The sequence below is a fragment of the Trichophyton benhamiae genome (genome assembly GCF_000151125.1).
Source record: "Trichophyton benhamiae CBS 112371 chromosome Unknown contig00075.49, whole genome shotgun sequence".
NCBI classification, from domain to species: Eukaryota; Fungi; Ascomycota; class Eurotiomycetes; order Onygenales; family Arthrodermataceae; genus Trichophyton; species Trichophyton benhamiae.
Genome location: NW_003315103.1, coordinates 1 through 16,965, shown reverse-complemented (window position 1 = coordinate 16,965; position 16,965 = coordinate 1). Strand labels below are relative to the sequence as shown.

Below are 16,965 nucleotides of genomic sequence, written 5' to 3'. Positions count from 1 at the left end.
TAACCATAACGGGTGGATAAAAAACAGGACTGCCCTATCTGGCACAAATGGATGATAATTGCATCAAAGAAGCACTGCTAAGCCGGCTTTCATCATCGAGTGCCGTGGTTGTGCAGGCAGATCCGGGTTGGAAGAACGCACTGAAAAGGTGGACGGTGTATCGAGGGCAGACCCCAGCAGCAGTTGTCCATCCTGTGAATGACAATGACGTTATAGAGACTGTTAGTTGAAAAAAAAAAAAAGAAAGAAAGAAAGAAAGAAAGAAAGAAAGAAAGAAAGAAAGAATAATAATCTCGTGGCTCATCTGGGTGTGCTTTAAATGAGTTTCTGACTGGACTTATAGATCTCATACGCTGTCGAAAGTCGGAAACCATTCGTGGTCAGAGGAGGCGGACATAGCAACGGCTTTTCAACTATCAGCAGCCCTGGAATTGTCCTAGACCTCTCACAGATGAGAAATGTTTCAATTGATATAGAGAAAAAGGTGGCTATTGTGCAAGGGGGTGCAACAATGGGCGATGGATTGAGAGCTGCTGCTTCAGAAGGGCTAGCTATCGCGACGGGGACGTGTAACGAGGTCGGCTTAGTGAGTTAAGAGCATCACCGCATGCATACCAGTGTGTATCTGCCGCTAACAACGGGATGCAGGTTGGGGCTGCTCTAGGAGGTGGTATTGGCCGTTTGCTCGGACATTATGGCTATGCAGCAGACACAGTAGTATCAATACGAGTTGCGGTGGTTGGAAGCAGCGGAAGGGCAAGGATAGTTGAAGCATCGCGGGAGATCAACCCAGACCTCTTCTGGGCCCTCCGCGGAAGCGGCCATTTGTTCGGAGTAGTCGTTGAGGCCACCTTTCGGGTTTTCCCCTGGCAGCATGAGACATGGCATAGCTGCCTTGCATTCCGGCCGTGTGATGCCGGGCGGGTGGCAGAGGCGGTGGACCGGGTCAGCTATCGTGGAGGGATGCAGGGCCGGCTGGTCTTTTGCGCCCCCAATAAGCAGGTAAGCGGAAGACCTACCATGGATAGCAATGATATCAGGAAGAGTAGTTGAACGAATGCTGATGGAGAATCCTCCCCTTTAGCCGATTGTTCTCCTGCAGCTGTGGTATCTGGGCAATCCCGAGGAAGCTGCTGAGAAGTTCGAACCCTTGCTGGGACTCCCGTTCATGGCAGACCACCCGCTGCACTCCATCGGGCGTCTGATACCGTACGTGAATCTCAACGACTCTAGCGAGAGGGTCTGTTCCTACGTGGGGAGGAAGAACCTGGCAGCCTTCGGTATGCGGGGCATCTCAGAAGCTTCATGCATGGCCGCCCTTATGGTATATATGGACTTCATCACCCAGTACCCGGAAGCGCTAAGGACGCACATTCTCACGGAGTTCTACAGCATGGACGTGGTAAGTGAACTGGACCAGGACGGGGAGGAGACCTCGATTCCCGGAAAGATGCGGCGGGAAGTGAAGTACTGGGTGATGCCCCTGGCCTGGTACGAAGACGCCGCGCTGGATGATGCATGCGCAGAACTCAACCGGGCTGTTAGAGACGCCTTTCTGACGAATACGGATGGTAGCCGCGCTGAGAGTATTGCGTACATCAATATGCCCTTCGAGAGAGAGGATGCCAGTGATATCTTTGGCGATAAACAGCATCTAGAAAAGCTGCGGAGCCTGAAACAGAAATGGGACCCCTTAAATATAATCCGGGGTACAGTTGGTTTTTGTTAGAAGATGGCAGCTAACTAGCTAACTAGTAGTTAAATAGTTATTGTTTAATGACGGCCTTCGGAGATGAAAGCTATTGACGTCATAGTTAGCTATCAAGTTATTATCGACGTTATATACCTACCTAGTAGTTAATATAACTAGAGGTTGTTATCTTCACATTCTGTAAATTTTATGTAGCTAGTAAATTCTAGCTGCCCACAAGCGAGTACTACTCGACGCTGCTTTCTAGTTAGTTATAACCATGAAGAACGCACTGCTTTACCGCCGCCGCGGCCGCACACGCCGGGGTCCCCATCGCGGGGCCACTCTGCCCGTCGATCCGGGCCCGCTATTCTGCTGGCTGTGCGGCGCGCCACTGGAGCCCTGCGCTGATACATAGGTTAATCTTTTTCGTATGAGTACGTAACTAGTTCGTCGTTGCTACTGATGCTCGTTATGGAACTTGGTCTGACTTGAATGTTTGTGTCTAGTTATATTCAGCAAGAATGACAAGCTCCTCTCTCAGGGCTATCATCTCTCCGGAATAGGCTACACGCCTGGTGCCCGCACCTTGAAGGGGAAACATATTCTCAGTCTTCGAGATCCAGCTTCTGCGTGTATCGGGTTTACCAAGGAAAATTCGGATGCCTTGAAGGTGACCCCGATGCCACATCCATTCACTCCTCGTGATTCTGATGATGATAATTCTTCCCTTGAAGGATATCCCCTCCATTCTCGATGCTGGGATCTCATTCAACATAACATTGGGCCTGTGACTGGTTTTAAACTGGATCTACTTGTTGCAGCATTACGGAAACAGTGGGATGGATGACTTGATGCCTCAGCTAGTGGCGGCATCCACAAACTATTACTCGCCCCTCTTTGCAGGGCCGTTTGACTACTTTTTAGCCGGTCGCCTCGGGCATTCAAAGGAATATCGGCGGGTACTTGCATTTCGGGATTACATGCATTGGGATAATAAAAGCTTTCCCCGATAGCCAACGTTGAGCTTGCCAGATCCTGTATTTATACCGGAGTTGGATTCATTATTCCAAAATTGCAGACAAAATTCATCCCTTATTAGACGATCCTCAAAGCGGATTCTGACTCTTGATTATCGGCTTCCATTGGAGATACTGATGTGTATCGCAGACTATCTTACTACCCAAGAGCTATATACCATGCTGACTGCATTTGAAGAGGAGTTTCCCATAGAGTATTGGAAGCGGCAGATCCCGGTTGACCTTGTTTTTGAGCTGAACTACGTTGATTCGGAATCTTTTCCCTGGGCATTCTTTGTGTCTGAAGTTCTGAGCCAGAATCTGCTTGAAAAATCCGGTGAATTGTGGAACAGAATGCATATTATGAAATTGTTGGCCCCGATAAAAGATTACGTGTTACAAGGCAAACGGTGAACCTTTTCTCGTCCTAATAGTTACATTCAAAATGCGTCCTCAACTCTGAAGCTCTGGATATCTCCATGGAATAAAATGTTGTCTATAGTGTATGGAGTATCTCCCGCCTCTAACACGTTCTCTGCGTTAACTCGAGTGTGTATAATAGGAAACTTTACTTATCACGACTGTTCAGCAGCCACAAAAGAACGAACAAGCAAGGTAAACAAACCACAAGAATCTGATTAAAAAGCACACGCAATCTCACCGACCGGTCACTAAGGACCTACACGTAATCGGGAGCGCTCAAACATTAATGGTTCTCTCGAACATACAAAAGCAAATCCTGTATGTCCTGGCACTGTCTTTCAACATGAAGGTGCCCGTCATGAAGCGCCGTCAATTGTCGACTATCCTCGTCAAAGAGGACAAACTGCGCCCATTTCCCTACTGCCACAATCCCATATCTGGGGCGCTTTCTTTTGGGCTCAAGATGCGGCAAGTAGTCCAGCAACTGAGCTTTAGCTCCCTCCCAGGCCGAGTCCTGTGACTCCTTTCTAGGAGCCTTCGCTTGCACAACAAGAAATTGTACCTCATAACATTGTTTTCCTTATTGGATAAAATGGAGACCAAGAAGGTCTGTAACCCCCCCCTGGGGAAAGACTCTGGGCGCGAATCATATACTCATGTTTTGGTTCAAAAACTGATGCCACAATAGCTATCCAGATGCCTGTAACGACCCGTTCGGCATCGTCTTTTCGAAGTCTTTTAAGTGATCGGTTTATCCCGCGAATTTCGATACTATCTTTTGTGTTAAACATCAAAATTCTGGTTCCATGATACCCAATTACTTACGGTGTTATCCCGGGGTTGTTGAGTGGGAAGATGAGCCATGGTAGTAGGTTTTGGTATCGTTCCAGACAGCAGCTGTTGGTTTGGGATTGGAATATCAAGATAATAAATTCTGGGATACAGTCTTGAGCTCTAGCTATGTGGCTTCTTGATGGCTGTATCAAAGGGACGCGTTATGTCCTGTTGGAGCCGGCCCGCGTTTGCTGCCGTTGTGTCTCCAGCTTTGGTGGAACTCAGGTCACGTGATGTTCCCTCGAGCTTCCGAGATATCCTTCAGGTTCAGATCGACTCCTATTGCTAATTTTTGCTGTACTTTCTATTCAATCTCTCTTTGAATTTGATAACACATTTAATTTTACTATTATTGGATATATAAGTGTACTAAATTGCTGAATATAGATGTTTCTCCATATTGTGTTATCAATAACAGACCAATAACCTGCATTGTTGAATGGTATTGATTGCTTATAGCCTTCACCTCCTGAACTCACATCCTAAGTTCGGGGCTTTTATGTATGATAACTCCAAAACAGGATAAGTCCTAGTAAGTGAATCAAATAACACTATAATTACTGTCCCTGGTGTGCTCCTGGAGCCTGGGCATCGTGATGAATGTGTCTACCTTAATGGCCTGCTTTCTAGATACTTTTCATGAAGCCCCTAATACGTTAGTCGACGACTTTAGTAGGGCCAAAGACACCTCTTGCCTTTATATTAAGCGGCTCGACAAGACCATAGCTAGCAGTAGCCCAACCTGGGTATGTTTAAGGGCCGTAGCCTACTAGTATAACTACCGGGGCGCAGGGTTGAGCTTGGAGATCGAGTGTCACGGAATTGGAACAGCTATTAGAGACGATAGCCAATCCAAAAGCATCCTTGAATGAAGCACGGCCGCCAATATTATAAGAGATAACTACTAATGTACTATCCAGCGTTAATACTGCGAATTGCGTGAGTTGTCTCCCGATCTATATCTTGACATTGTTGTGTTTGGAACGGTTGATATTTAACTACCGTTCAATGGAGATGTATGCTAGGTCGTTGTTCGTTGTAAGGTCATCGATTGCTTGGCGGGTATCATCGGCGCCTCTTCCAGTATCAAAACCTACTCATAGACTATCAGTTGCAGAAATTCAAAAACTTTTAGTGAGCATCTGCCTTCTTCATTACAACCCTTAAAGTCAGCTTTGATTCACTGAGCCATAAGGATTTTAACTTGGTAGGGCCCCCTGACAATATCTCAATTAAAAATAATATATTTCATTATATATAGAGAGGGGTATAAATAGCCTGTGTATATTTTATAATTATATCATTTCAGGTGTATAGTTTATTTGGGTTGACAACCTGCTTCTTCCCGACTAGACTGATATGCCCGATATCAAATTGCATTCTCGAATCACCAATCATTCCTGGAAGGGACCATAGCTGGTTGCTCTTCTCTAGACCCTGGGTACTGGATAGGACATTCTTATCACGAAGTTCCTCACCAAAGTCTACTCCGAAGCGGAACAAACTGTATCCATCCAGTGTGTCAGACCAGCGACGGCCAAAGCCATACATCACGCCCAAGACAATACATCCTATGGCCCAAATTCCCAGAAGTATGGTCGAAACCACCGGCGGAACAACACCGGGTTCTAGAACCTTTCCACGGCGAGATGATGTCAAGTTTGTGTTGAGATAGCCGCCATTTACTCCCGTAGCACCATCATACATCAGCTGCAAGCCATCAACAGCGTGGGCTTGTAGAACCGACTGTAATAGAACTTGTGGCTGTACAAACCGATCATAGCAGGCTGAATTGGAAAGGATATAGGGGAGGGGTGAATTGGTCGACTCGAAGATTTCGGTATAGCGGCCTAGCAAAATGGATATTGCAGTGGCACCAAATCGAGGTTGTTTGGCCTCATATTCGGCCGCCGACCATACTGGGCTGGGTGATTTTTCAAACTCGCTGAAGGTACTTGTTCGGGAGTCCAGTTTGGCGGTACCGAGATCTGATATGCGACGGCATTGGACTCCAATAGGGGGAGCCAAAGTGATATTTTCATTGAAGTGATCGTAAGCGACGAAGGAAACAAAGTCCTTTACATTAGTATAGGTGTCGTTTGACCAGTCAAAGAAGGAAGCATTACGTTCGAATTTTCCGCTGGGAGTCCGGATGATGGGGCTGCCCATGCCTGTGACGGTGGGATTGAGGGTATAGTTGAAAGTTATTCTGTCGTCTCCGTCGTACGAACAAGGGCGACGGACCTGCCATAGCGCATACTCCAAGATCTCAGGCTTGCCAGATTCGAAACTAGGCTCAGAGCCGTCGTACGTGGACGAGACGAAGTCGTGGCTCACTCCCATCTCAGTATATGCCCAAAGATTATCTCCACCGATCGACTGGCTGCTGTTGAAGAAGGTGATGGTTGCACCAGAAGGTGTCGCGAGGGTTTTATATCTGATAGCACCGTCGACCATACCAGAGGCATTAGACTTCAGGGCTGGAGATTTCTGGGAAAGGATTGTGAACTCCGAGGCTGACTGGACCATCGAGCAGTTATACTGAAGCCGAAGTCCCCAGGCCTTACCGCCGATAGGCGTCGCCGCCTGCGGCCCAAGGAAGAGCTCGGGAATTCCGGGGTTAGAGGAAAGGGAGTTTGGCAGCGTGGTTAGAAACTCGAACTTCTCACGATCGACCTGTGGAGGGGTGTAGGCAATACCAATGCCCGGAATCACTGCGGATGCTGTTTTCCAAACTGTCCCGCCTCGTTTCTGAGTTTGATAAGGCTCGCGGCGATGGAAGTTGCTCCATTCACGGCCAACGACCATCGGCGGCGCTGACGATTCGATATACCCGTCTGCGAGTTCCATGGACAAACCAGAAATTGGGAATGCGACTAAAGGCACTAAGCTTAACACGGCGAGAAGATACCATAGTCGGCCTGCGAGGTTCTTTTCCATGGAAACAGCGCGTTGTATGCATTTCATCCATCCTCCTGGCCCGGCCCAGGTGCTCCCGCTATGCATCAGGAGCCGCATTGCACTCTTTGGCGCCCAGAAAGGCACTTGTAGCATAGCAGCTTCGACGCCAACAAGACCATATCGTGAAATGTTCAAACCGAAAACACCAACCACGAACCAAGAATAGTAAACCCATGTTCCATCGCGAGATCGATATTTAACAGTATCGGTGTCCTTGAAGAAGAAAAGCCAGGCCATTAAAAAGTAGATGAAAATGATGACCGGGCCGAGGATCAAGACAAAGGTACGGAACCAAAATCGGCGCAAGGGGTATCCTCTCGCGGGATCATTTAAATCCTTGCACGACGGGTCAGGACTGCCATCTGGCACTGTGGAAAATAGCTGAATAGCAGATTCATCAACATTTTCCTTCGGGGCCATGGCGAGGGTTTAGACCGTAAAGTCGACAGTGCACACAGTGGTAATACGTCCCGGTCTGGGTATTATGAATATAAAAATCCGTTATCTTTCCTTGACTCGTTGGTTGATCATTCGCGGGTGCGTTTCATTAAATCGTAACTAGTTATCGCGTAGTTGATGCTTGGTAACAACACCAAGGGGGTGTCTTGTCCACCAGCACCTGCAAGAGAAAACAACAAGTCGAGGAGCTTTCATGTTCAAAGGTGAAGCACTGGGACTTTATATCCATGAGTATGCTTCTGCACCAGAGACGCTCGAGCTCCCGGCCCTCCATTGGTGCCCTGGAGCAAGCCAGGGCCAGCCTTGCATGCATGGCCGTCGTTGTTTAGTGGGTTATTTATGCAGTCACGGCCCCGTTGGTAACTATCGCCGTGTTTAACTATGGGGAGGCTTTCGAGATGCAGCCTGCCTCGTAACTGATCCAGCTTCTTCTCTGCTCCTCCACCGATTCTTCCCGTGCACGGCCGTGGTGGGGTGGTTATGATATGACTCCATTCACATCCACAGAGCTAAGAGACAAACGAGGCTGTCCGTGGGCATCGCATCGTCGGGAAATTGGTTGCTTGTTGAAGGATTTGGGTTTCGTATCGAGGAGACAGAACCGCGTTGAAGGATCAGCCAACCCACGACAGTCACTCACTAACTATAACTAGTTAGTGAATTAACTAACTAGTTATATATTATTTGGTTAGAGCTAGTTCAAAGTTCCCACCTGCTTAAGACTGCTTTTTGTTATACTCAAGTTAGACCATCTGAGGCCCAGTTCAAGTCGATAAGTATAATCGCTGGAAGCATAAAAACACGAAATAGAGAAATCTGAAAGAGTATACATCTAGTTAACTAGTTATACTTTTTAGTGTATTTTATATATATTATTAGTTACTAGTTTATCATTAAAAATTTCAAATTATATAACTAAATTCCAAGTTATTTCATTCTATTAATTCTATATTTAATAAGTGTGTGCATAATCTAAAATTACAAAGTCTGGTGCTACTTCAAAAGGAGTGAGCCCACGCCAATGAGCCGAAGTTTGACAAATGGTTTATATACGCTTGTTGGCTTGCCAATATCTCAACCCTGACAAGTTAACACTTTGTGGTCCCTGAACATTAATCCAAAACCCTGAACCTTGTTAGAGATCTTTAGTTAGGCAATAACTAGTTAATGAGTATTAAGTGTAAGTTAATTTACAATTCCTTTCTAATATGCTGCCTTCTATATGCTGGTATGCTCTAAATTGTATGGACGAATACTTTCAAGCGCAAGGCACATCCCGTGTCTTGTCTTCCTGCAACATGATCGTATAATAGATACCGTGGTCTCCCTGGAATGCGGAAGGTTGGAATCAATCACTGAGTTTGCTCCTTGTACATTATTTTGTTGGCCTTTGTCAGAAAGCCAATGGTTAACGGGTTGCTAGAAATATATATGATTTCTCTGTCGCTCGCAAACCCGTTGAAACCAGTTGCGAGGCATGTTGAATAGGCTGGCATCAGATCAGTAAAGGCCAGGAAGCATGGATAACTAACTGGTTAACAGTTGTCGAAACAGGAGAACTTGAACTTACCACCCATATCTGGAAAATAGAGCCAGTCACCAAAAGTCAAGCGTTCTGGAAGCTCCACGTCCTTTGCAATGCAGTCGACTCCATCGCAAGTCGGCCCCCAGAGGATATTCTTGACCTGGTCGCCCGCAGCCGGTTGTGGGTAGAAAACCCCTGAGGCGCGAAGGACCCGAGGATGCGGGCTTGGCTCAAACAGACTAGAAGAAAAAGTTCCATACACGCCATCGTTCAGATACAGCATGTTGCTCGCCTCCTCCGCGGATGGAGGCGCTTCTTTTGCATCCCGACGGGCGATGATCTCACAGGCAATTGTCATGGCACCTGCTGCAAAGTACCGCCCCGGCTCGGCGACGAGCTCTACATTAATATCACGGAAGTGAAAGTCCAGAGATCGTTGAATCGACGCAGCCATATCCTCAAATGTGCTCTCTGAAAAGCCCCCGCCAATATCCAACAGGCGCATGCTGTGGCCGATCCGGATACCTGCGTCGAAGATCCGTCGACTACTTTCTATGGCGATTTCGAACGCATTTGGGTCCCTTGCGCCAGAGCCAATGTGGAAGCTCACGCCAATAACATTCAATCTCAAGGATTTTGCACACTCCAAGAGCCTCACGGATGTCTCTGGATGAGCTCCAAATTTAGCAGAGAGGGAGTATGTGGCCGATGGGTCGGAAGCGAAACACCGCAAAATCAGCTGGCTCTCTGGGAACAGCTGCTTGATCTTGTGAAGCTCAGCCTCATTATCAAATGTCATTCGATTCACGCCAGTATTTCTGGCAAAAGTGATGTCTGATGGGCTTTTGCACGGATTGGCGAAAAGTATCCTCGCGGCCGGGATTCCCTGGGCCAAAACTAGCTCTATTTCACGTCGAGATGCACAATCGAACCCGCATCCCAGCGATCCCAAAAGCCCGATCATATGCACGTCGGGATTACATTTGACGGCTAGAAATCCAAAAGAATCAATCAGAATGAAGCAACACTGGGTATTATGGGAGAAAAATACCATAAAACGGCGTCACGCCTGGAAGAGTCTTTTCCCAATGCTCATATTGGTCGTGAACATATCCAAGATCCATTACACAGAATGGCTCAGTCTTGGATCTCTTTGACTTTGGGGATAGTCTCCATTTCATTGCTTCCAGAACGGCAATGTTGGTTGATGAAATCTTTCTCGCGTTCCAAAAAGCAATAGTTCCATTGAGAGGCATATCGCTCTTCAGGAGTTCAGGCTCATGATATAGCATTGTGGCAGACAGTGTTCGCTATTCTCCCTCCTCAGCCCTTTTGCAATTAAAGTCCCAACCGGATATCAACCTGGAGACCCAGTATAGAACAATATACTGAAAAGGAGGTCGGCTTTCGTGATCCCAAATTGAATGTGCAAAGAGAGGAAACCTTCCACGACCTCGAGTCTTTCAGCAATCTCAAAGGACCGAACGGAGTATAAAGCAGGTAGTAAGCAGAAAGAATTGGGAATTTGCCAAACTCCTCCCATTGATATGGCCCATATTTTTTGAGGTGCACTTTATACATTCCTCGGATGTCTATTTCTAAGAGACCCACAGCGGCTTATTCTTTCGATATTTACCTAATTTTGGGAAATGAAGGTATCTTATTCCTGAGATCGTAGCTGGATATTGAGGATCAACAGTATCCAATATCCACCAAGTCTCTATCAGCTGCATGCATACGGAGTATACGCCCCGATCATTGAGTTGTTGTTGAATCAAAAAGCAACATTGCTTATTTAGCAGCGGCAAATGATGAGGATGATGCTGAAAACCCTTGACAGCTTTTCGAAGTGCCCGGGATCAAGGCCCAGTCAATCTCCACTCTTCAACATTTCATCTATAGTATTTAGCCTAAGTTGCGGTGTCCCCATGCATCGCTGTAGGTACTCCGAGCTCTTTAAGTAAGTGGCTTTCTCTAACTTGCAACGAGGCGTGCAGAATCATGCGTATAAAAATTGAGCTTCCGCAGAGCCTTGCGCGTGAGCCTCGATCTTCAGTCTCTCAAGGCGCAGTTACAGGCCCAACCCTTGGATGACGATCTTGACAAATCGGATGCTAGCAAAGATGAGACTTGAAGCTCAGCCAAAAATGGGATTATCCTCACTCAGTTACCAGTTGAGACCAGGTCAGATATAAGACACATTTCCCAGGCCTGCTGTGTCTGTGAGCAACCGACAAATATACCATGAAGTTCATTCCAGTCCAATCGTCCCTGGTACTCGCTGCACTGGCAGCACTGGCATGGGCTTCTCCCTACCCTCCCTACCCTCCCTACCAACAACCCCTGCGGGCGGGACCCCCAGCCCTTCTCTACCAGCTTGAGGTGGCCGCAATTCGATCCGAGGTTGGCCAAGGGGTCAGCTTGTTTTTCCTGCTCGTCGATGAGCATCGCTTCGAAGAGATGAACAAGGTATTCACGTCATCAAATGTCTATATCGACCTACCCGAAGATGGCTTCCGAAACCTGAACAGTCTGGATACATTTGTGCGAAATTTGTATACCTACGCGAACTATCCATTTCAGCATGCGATCGGAGTTCCGGTTGTTGAGGTCGAAAAATCCATGACGGTCGCCCATGCGACCTCTCCTTTGATCGCGACCATTTTTGACGACTGTGATGGTGAAAAAGCTGTGCCCAACGGGGCAGAATATGGATTGTATGTATTATTACCCCTACCAATCTATTCGTAAATAGAGTCCTAACAAAAGCTCACGCAGCTATATAACGGATCATGTTCTCACCGATGATAGCTGGAGAATTCAAAATATCTCGGCCAAAGCCCTCGGAAAGTACTTGGAAGATTAGATTAGATCATCCGACTAGTTATGTAACTAGATGTCTAATTCGTCTGCGGAACGATAGGAATTCGTGTCTTATATTAAATATGTGGGACTAGAAAAAGAGCAAAGTGGATGCACCGAGTATCGCTATCAAGACAATTGGAGCCTATACCTACACTCTGAAAGAGCATGAGATCACCTGGGACTACTATTTTGGCTCTTGACGACGGCCTCTCGTAGCTTTCATTGGTAGAAAGCAGCATGAGATCCATTAACTAACTATTCTTTCTGCCAGGCACATCGCTGTCTGCCTGTGTTCGCATTTAAATACCCGCTCGGATTCAAGTTGAAGGAGACTCAATCTTGCGTGATCTCTCAACTAGCCACATTCACTGAAGGCAACCGATCGACGTCTGAAATTGGGTATCCTGCGTCTGGTTCAAAGCCCAAGTGTATCCCGTATGGGGTACAGAGTACTGGGTATGATATATCAAATGGATTCACTCAAAAATGCGAGGCAGGATAGGATGGAGAATTTATACCGCAGTTTCGGACGGAGTCAAATCATTTTGATATCTTCCTTGATTCTTCATGACTTGTTGAAAAACTGCCGTATATCCTCAGTCACCTCTAGGCAGGGGTTCATTCATTCAACTATATCATCATGGGTTCTCAAGGTACCGATTCTGATGACCTTTTCGACCGTAGCTTGAGCTCCTCCCGCAGCAGCTCTCCTCCGACTCCTGCAGGTCCGGGATCTTCCATACATCAAACAAATACCATTGATTCTGTTTGGAAATGGAACGCGACTGCCCCTCCTACTCTCAATGCCTGTGTTCATGAGCTGGTTCAAACCAGAGTCGACTTGACCCCGGATGCTATTGCTATAAAAGCCTGGGACGGCGTATTGTCATATCAACAATTGGCCTCTGAGGCTGCCCATTTTGCACGGCAGCTCATAGATTCTTATCAAGTGGTACCGGGCGAAAAGGTACTGGTTGCGTTGGAACGAGGTCTTTTGATTCCCGTGGCTGTGCTAGCAATTATCCAAATCGGCGCTGCCTTTGTTCTTCTTGACACCGCATCACCAGAATCCTGACTGCGACAAATAGCTGAAAGAAAATGTGCACGAGTCACTGCGACGTCCCAGAGTCTGGCCACGTTGGCTCAGAGGCTGTCCTCGAGTGTGATGACGATCTGCAAGCCCAGAAGCGAGCCCTCCTTTATCGCAACTCCTGGGACGGCCTCTTCTTTATGGCCCGCCGACCCTTCTTCCACATTATACGTCGTCTTTACATCGGGAAGCACGGGAAATCCCAAGGGCGTAGAGGTTTCCCATTCCAATTTTGTCTCTGGGTTGCAACAACAGAGTGAATTGTATCAACTGAGCCAGGTCTCGCGATTTCTCCATTTTACCTCCTACAGCTTTGATGCATCTGTACACGAAATCCTCATCACTTTGACACAGGGAGGATGCCTATGCATTCCATCGGACACCGATCGCATGCAGCGTCTCTCCGCGGCCATGAATGAGATGCAGGTTACAATCGCGGAGATGACTCCCACCAGCTCCCAGTTGATTGAACCAGATCAGGTGCCAACTTTGCAGACCTTAGTGTTGGCGGGAGAGTCCATGTCCCGGGCAGTGATTGAACGCTTGTCACCTTATATCCGCCTAATCAATGCATATGGACCTGCGGAGTGTGCTGTCTTCAGCACAGGTTATGTGGTTGATGTCCACCGCTGTCTTGAGACCGGGATTGTCCCCATCGGCCGAGGCTATGGTTGCGTAACATGGGTAACAGATCCAGACAATGTCAATCATCTTACCCCCGTTGGAGAAGTGGGTGAGCTTCTCATTGAAGGCCCCAACGTGAGCTCAGCCTATGTAGCAGACCCTGAAAAGACGGTGGCATCGTTCATTGAAGATCCGAAGTGGTTGATAGAAGGCTCCCCCTTTGCCGGCTTCGCGGGTCGTCATGCCCGATTGTACAAAACCGGCGACCTGGTACGATACATAGAGGATGGCAACTTGGTTTTTGTTGGACGCAAAGATACCCAGGTCAAGCTTCACGGCCAGCGGATCGAGCTTGAAGAAGTAGAGCACCAGATGCAAAGCTTTCTTCCTGGTGGGAAGAAGGCTGTTGCAGAGGTCATTCAGCGGGGGGCCAGAACAAGGCAGCACCGTAATTTGTCCTCGGCGACTCTCGCTCATGCAGCCAACATGAACATTGTGCGCAGGGTCCGTGTGCTGCAATATGCTTCTCCATCCTTCGATGCCAGCATCTATGAGATCCTGATGACATTAGCGATGGGTGGATGCCTTTGCGTCCCCTCTGATTACCAGCGCATGAATACCCCTAGCGAATTCGCTCGCGAAGCAAAGGCTGAAGTTGTGATTATTTCGCCCACTGCGATTTGGTCAATGAGTCCCGACGAAGTGCCATCACTGAAGACCGTCGTATTGGTCGGCGAGGCTATTCCCAGTGATGTAGTGGAAACATGGAGCCGCTCTTCTTTGGTGATGAATGGATACGGTCCCGGCGAATGCACTTTCTGCTCCACTACCCCGATCGACACTCAAAAATGGGATCTTGCAATCGTCGGTCGTGCTGGAGGTTGTGTAGTCTGGCTCACGGACCCAACGGACTACAACCTTTTGGCACCCATTGGAATTGTGGGTGAAATCCTCATTGAAGGCCCGGTGGTCGGTTGTGGCTATCTGAAAGACCCAGAGAGAACGGCCGCCAGCTTCATAAACGACGCTAAATGGCTAGGCCGCTTCCGAGAAAATGGTCGTGGGAGGCTCTACCGATCTGGAGACCTGGGGATGTATAATCCGGATGGTTCAGTGGTGTATATGGGTCGGCGGGATATGCAGGTGAAACTACGGGGCCAGCGTATCGAGATGGGAGAAGTAGAATTCAACCTGCAGCACCTACTACCCAGTGGTACGATCGTTGTCGAGGTGGTCAAATATGGTGAAAATGAGAGAGTCACGGCATTCCTAGCTCTCTCTCAAATGAAGGCTTCCACGACTGTGATGACAGCAACGTCTCCTTCATCTATATTGCTCCCTCCTACTCAGCGGGTCGTCCAAGCAGCACAACTGTCTGCGGACTTGGGCCAAGTACTTCCTTCATACATGATACCCTCAGTATATCTTCCCCTTGCGAGGGTTTCAACGACATCCTCTGGCAAGATAGATTGGAAAACATTGAAACATGCGGCCAACAGTATGTCACTTGTTGATATCATGGCGTATGGCAAAGAGCAGTCCTCCACGACAGAGCCATCTACCACTGCGGAATTGGCCCTCCAGAAAGCCTGGGCAAGCTTGTTGAAGATCAGCCCAGATGCGCTTAAACGAGAGACCGACTTTTTCCAAGCTGGCACTGACTCTGTGGAAGCAATGAAGCTGGTCAGTATGGCGCGTCAAGAAGGGCGGACACTCAATGTCGCCCAAATCTTTGCCAGCCCACAGCTATGCGATATGGCTCTCTGGTGGGATTCTCAAAGAGATAATGACGACGATGCGCTGGAGAATGAGTGGCCTGCGTTTGCGTTACTAGATGACTCGGAGACTGAGACATTCATCGAACGCCATATTTGCGAGCCTCACTCAATCCCCCGGGAGAAGATCAAGGATGTATATCCGGCTACTTATGACCAGGTGCTGGTATATAGCATCAACCATACCGTGTACGCTCACTTCGAAGTTGATGAACGACTGGATCGTGCTCGTATCGTCGAAAGCTGGTTGCAAGTTGTCCGCCAGCATGACATTTTGCGCACCGTGCTAGTCCCAGCTGGTAATGATCAATACTGGGCCGTGGTTCGAACCGGCGATGTCTTCAACGTTGATTATCGAACGATCAGACATGATTCTGAACTGCATCAAATTATCGATACTGATCATGCATCTGGGCTTCACCCCGGTTCGTTCCTCGGCAAACTGTTTGTACTCGAGTCTGCCAATAACGGGAAAGTCGTTATCATCCTGAAGATGAACCATACTATTTTCGATGGATCATGCTTCGCATTGTACTGGTCCGACTGGCAATCGGCCTATGAACGGGGCATCGTGCCGACTCGCCTGCAGTACCAGGATGTTCTGTGCTCCCGCCGACGGATTGACTCCTATGCGGCAGCTAGACAGTACTGGGAAGACATGCTCCACGGCCTGGAAATGCAAAGTCTACCAACTATGTCCGAAGACTCAACCCCGGAGCGTATGGGAGACCCACTTAGGATCTCTCGGTGCCTCACCCACATCTCTCCACCGGCTGAAGTCGTTCTTGACTCCTTCATCAAGGTCAAGGCCGTTTGGGCTGTCACACTAGCCAGTCTTTCAGGGAAGAGGGACGTCGGCTTCTATCATATCTCCAACGGGCGGCGCCTCGGCGGCAGACGGACAGAGGAGGCTGCTGGTCCCCTGATGCAATTGTATCCCATGCGGGCCCAATTACAGTCTGACTAGCGGCTGGTTGATTTGTGCCGTTTTCTTCAAGAGCAGGATATGCGGAACCTCCCACATGAACTTCTCACGACCGCGGAACTCTGCGAGGTGGCAGGATGCAGCGACACTTTCTCGGGGACCCTCGTGGATCACGTCAAAGATGACATCGAGTCCAGGCTGTCCTTCGATGGAATACAATGCGGTCTCTCAATGGAATGGCGGGGTGAAAATCAGGATGAAAACACTTGCTTTGTGAGATCCGAAGGGGATCAGCTTGAGGTTACCTTGTTCACGAGTTGGAACGTCCACAAAGTGGTGGCAGAAGAAGTGATGGATATATATTGTGAGAAATTGCAGTATTTCTCGAGCCATCCAGAGGCATATATCTTTTGATGCTCCTAGTTTGCCGTCTTTCTCACTTATTTATATTGACATGTATAACTAGGGAACGCCTGTCCTAATTAACTATTAGAGATAGGCTGATAGGCTATATGTTGAAATGACTAAGAAGCAAATATGTTTAGTTAAAGTATATATAAAAGTAAATATAGTTATATATTATATCTCGGAAGCTTGAGGGACCGTCACGTGATCTATGCTTCTGAGTATAATAGAGTAGTAAATAAATACTTTAATATCTAGCTAAATACTAAAAAGATAAATAAATAAATATAGAAATAAATAATAATTATTAATTATAAAATAATAAATTGTTTTATAATTATTTATTTATAGAATAATATTTATTAATTAG

The 16,965-nt window shown here is 47.6% G+C and overlaps 7 protein-coding genes across 7 annotated transcripts; 5 read left to right on the top strand and 2 right to left on the bottom strand.

The window, feature by feature from the left end:
• Window positions 1-47: 47 nt before the first annotated feature.
• On the top strand, window positions 48-1,729 carry ARB_07856 (FAD-dependent oxidase, putative; the record flags this gene model as incomplete). The annotated part of the gene is made up of 4 exons (XM_003013699.1): window positions 48-221; window positions 344-586; window positions 649-1,002; window positions 1,085-1,729. The coding sequence occupies 4 exons, from the start codon at window positions 48-50 to the stop codon at window positions 1,727-1,729; spliced, it is 1,416 nt and encodes a 471-aa protein (XP_003013745.1).
• Window positions 1,730-2,123: 394 nt separating this feature from the next.
• On the top strand, window positions 2,124-2,540 carry ARB_07855 (uncharacterized protein; the record flags this gene model as incomplete). The annotated part of the gene is made up of 2 exons (XM_003013698.1): window positions 2,124-2,127; window positions 2,200-2,540. The coding sequence occupies 2 exons, from the start codon at window positions 2,124-2,126 to the stop codon at window positions 2,538-2,540; spliced, it is 345 nt and encodes a 114-aa protein (XP_003013744.1).
• A 2,731-nt stretch (window positions 2,541-5,271) lies between these two features.
• On the bottom strand, window positions 5,272-7,347 carry ARB_07854 (uncharacterized protein; the record flags this gene model as incomplete). Its single annotated transcript, XM_003013697.1, has 1 exon — window positions 5,272-7,347. One exon carries the CDS (start codon window positions 7,345-7,347, stop codon window positions 5,272-5,274), a length of 2,076 nt encoding a protein of 691 aa, XP_003013743.1.
• Window positions 7,348-8,738: 1,391 nt separating this feature from the next.
• Window positions 8,739-10,203, bottom strand: ARB_07853 (uncharacterized protein; the record flags this gene model as incomplete). The annotated part of the gene is made up of 3 exons (XM_003013696.1): window positions 8,739-8,917; window positions 8,957-9,814; window positions 9,963-10,203. The coding sequence occupies 3 exons, from the start codon at window positions 10,201-10,203 to the stop codon at window positions 8,739-8,741; spliced, it is 1,278 nt and encodes a 425-aa protein (XP_003013742.1).
• A 952-nt stretch (window positions 10,204-11,155) lies between these two features.
• ARB_07852 (uncharacterized protein) lies at window positions 11,156-11,777 on the top strand (the record flags this gene model as incomplete). Its single annotated transcript, XM_003013695.1, has 2 exons — window positions 11,156-11,628; window positions 11,690-11,777. The coding sequence occupies 2 exons, from the start codon at window positions 11,156-11,158 to the stop codon at window positions 11,775-11,777; spliced, it is 561 nt and encodes a 186-aa protein (XP_003013741.1).
• A 639-nt stretch (window positions 11,778-12,416) lies between these two features.
• ARB_07851 (uncharacterized protein) lies at window positions 12,417-12,851 on the top strand (the record flags this gene model as incomplete). Its single annotated transcript, XM_003013694.1, has 1 exon — window positions 12,417-12,851. The coding sequence occupies one exon, from the start codon at window positions 12,417-12,419 to the stop codon at window positions 12,849-12,851; it is 435 nt and encodes a 144-aa protein (XP_003013740.1).
• Window positions 12,852-12,941: 90 nt separating this feature from the next.
• On the top strand, window positions 12,942-16,232 carry ARB_07850 (uncharacterized protein; the record flags this gene model as incomplete). The annotated part of the gene is made up of 1 exon (XM_003013693.1): window positions 12,942-16,232. One exon carries the CDS (start codon window positions 12,942-12,944, stop codon window positions 16,230-16,232), a length of 3,291 nt encoding a protein of 1,096 aa, XP_003013739.1.
• Window positions 16,233-16,965: the final 733 nt, after the last annotated feature.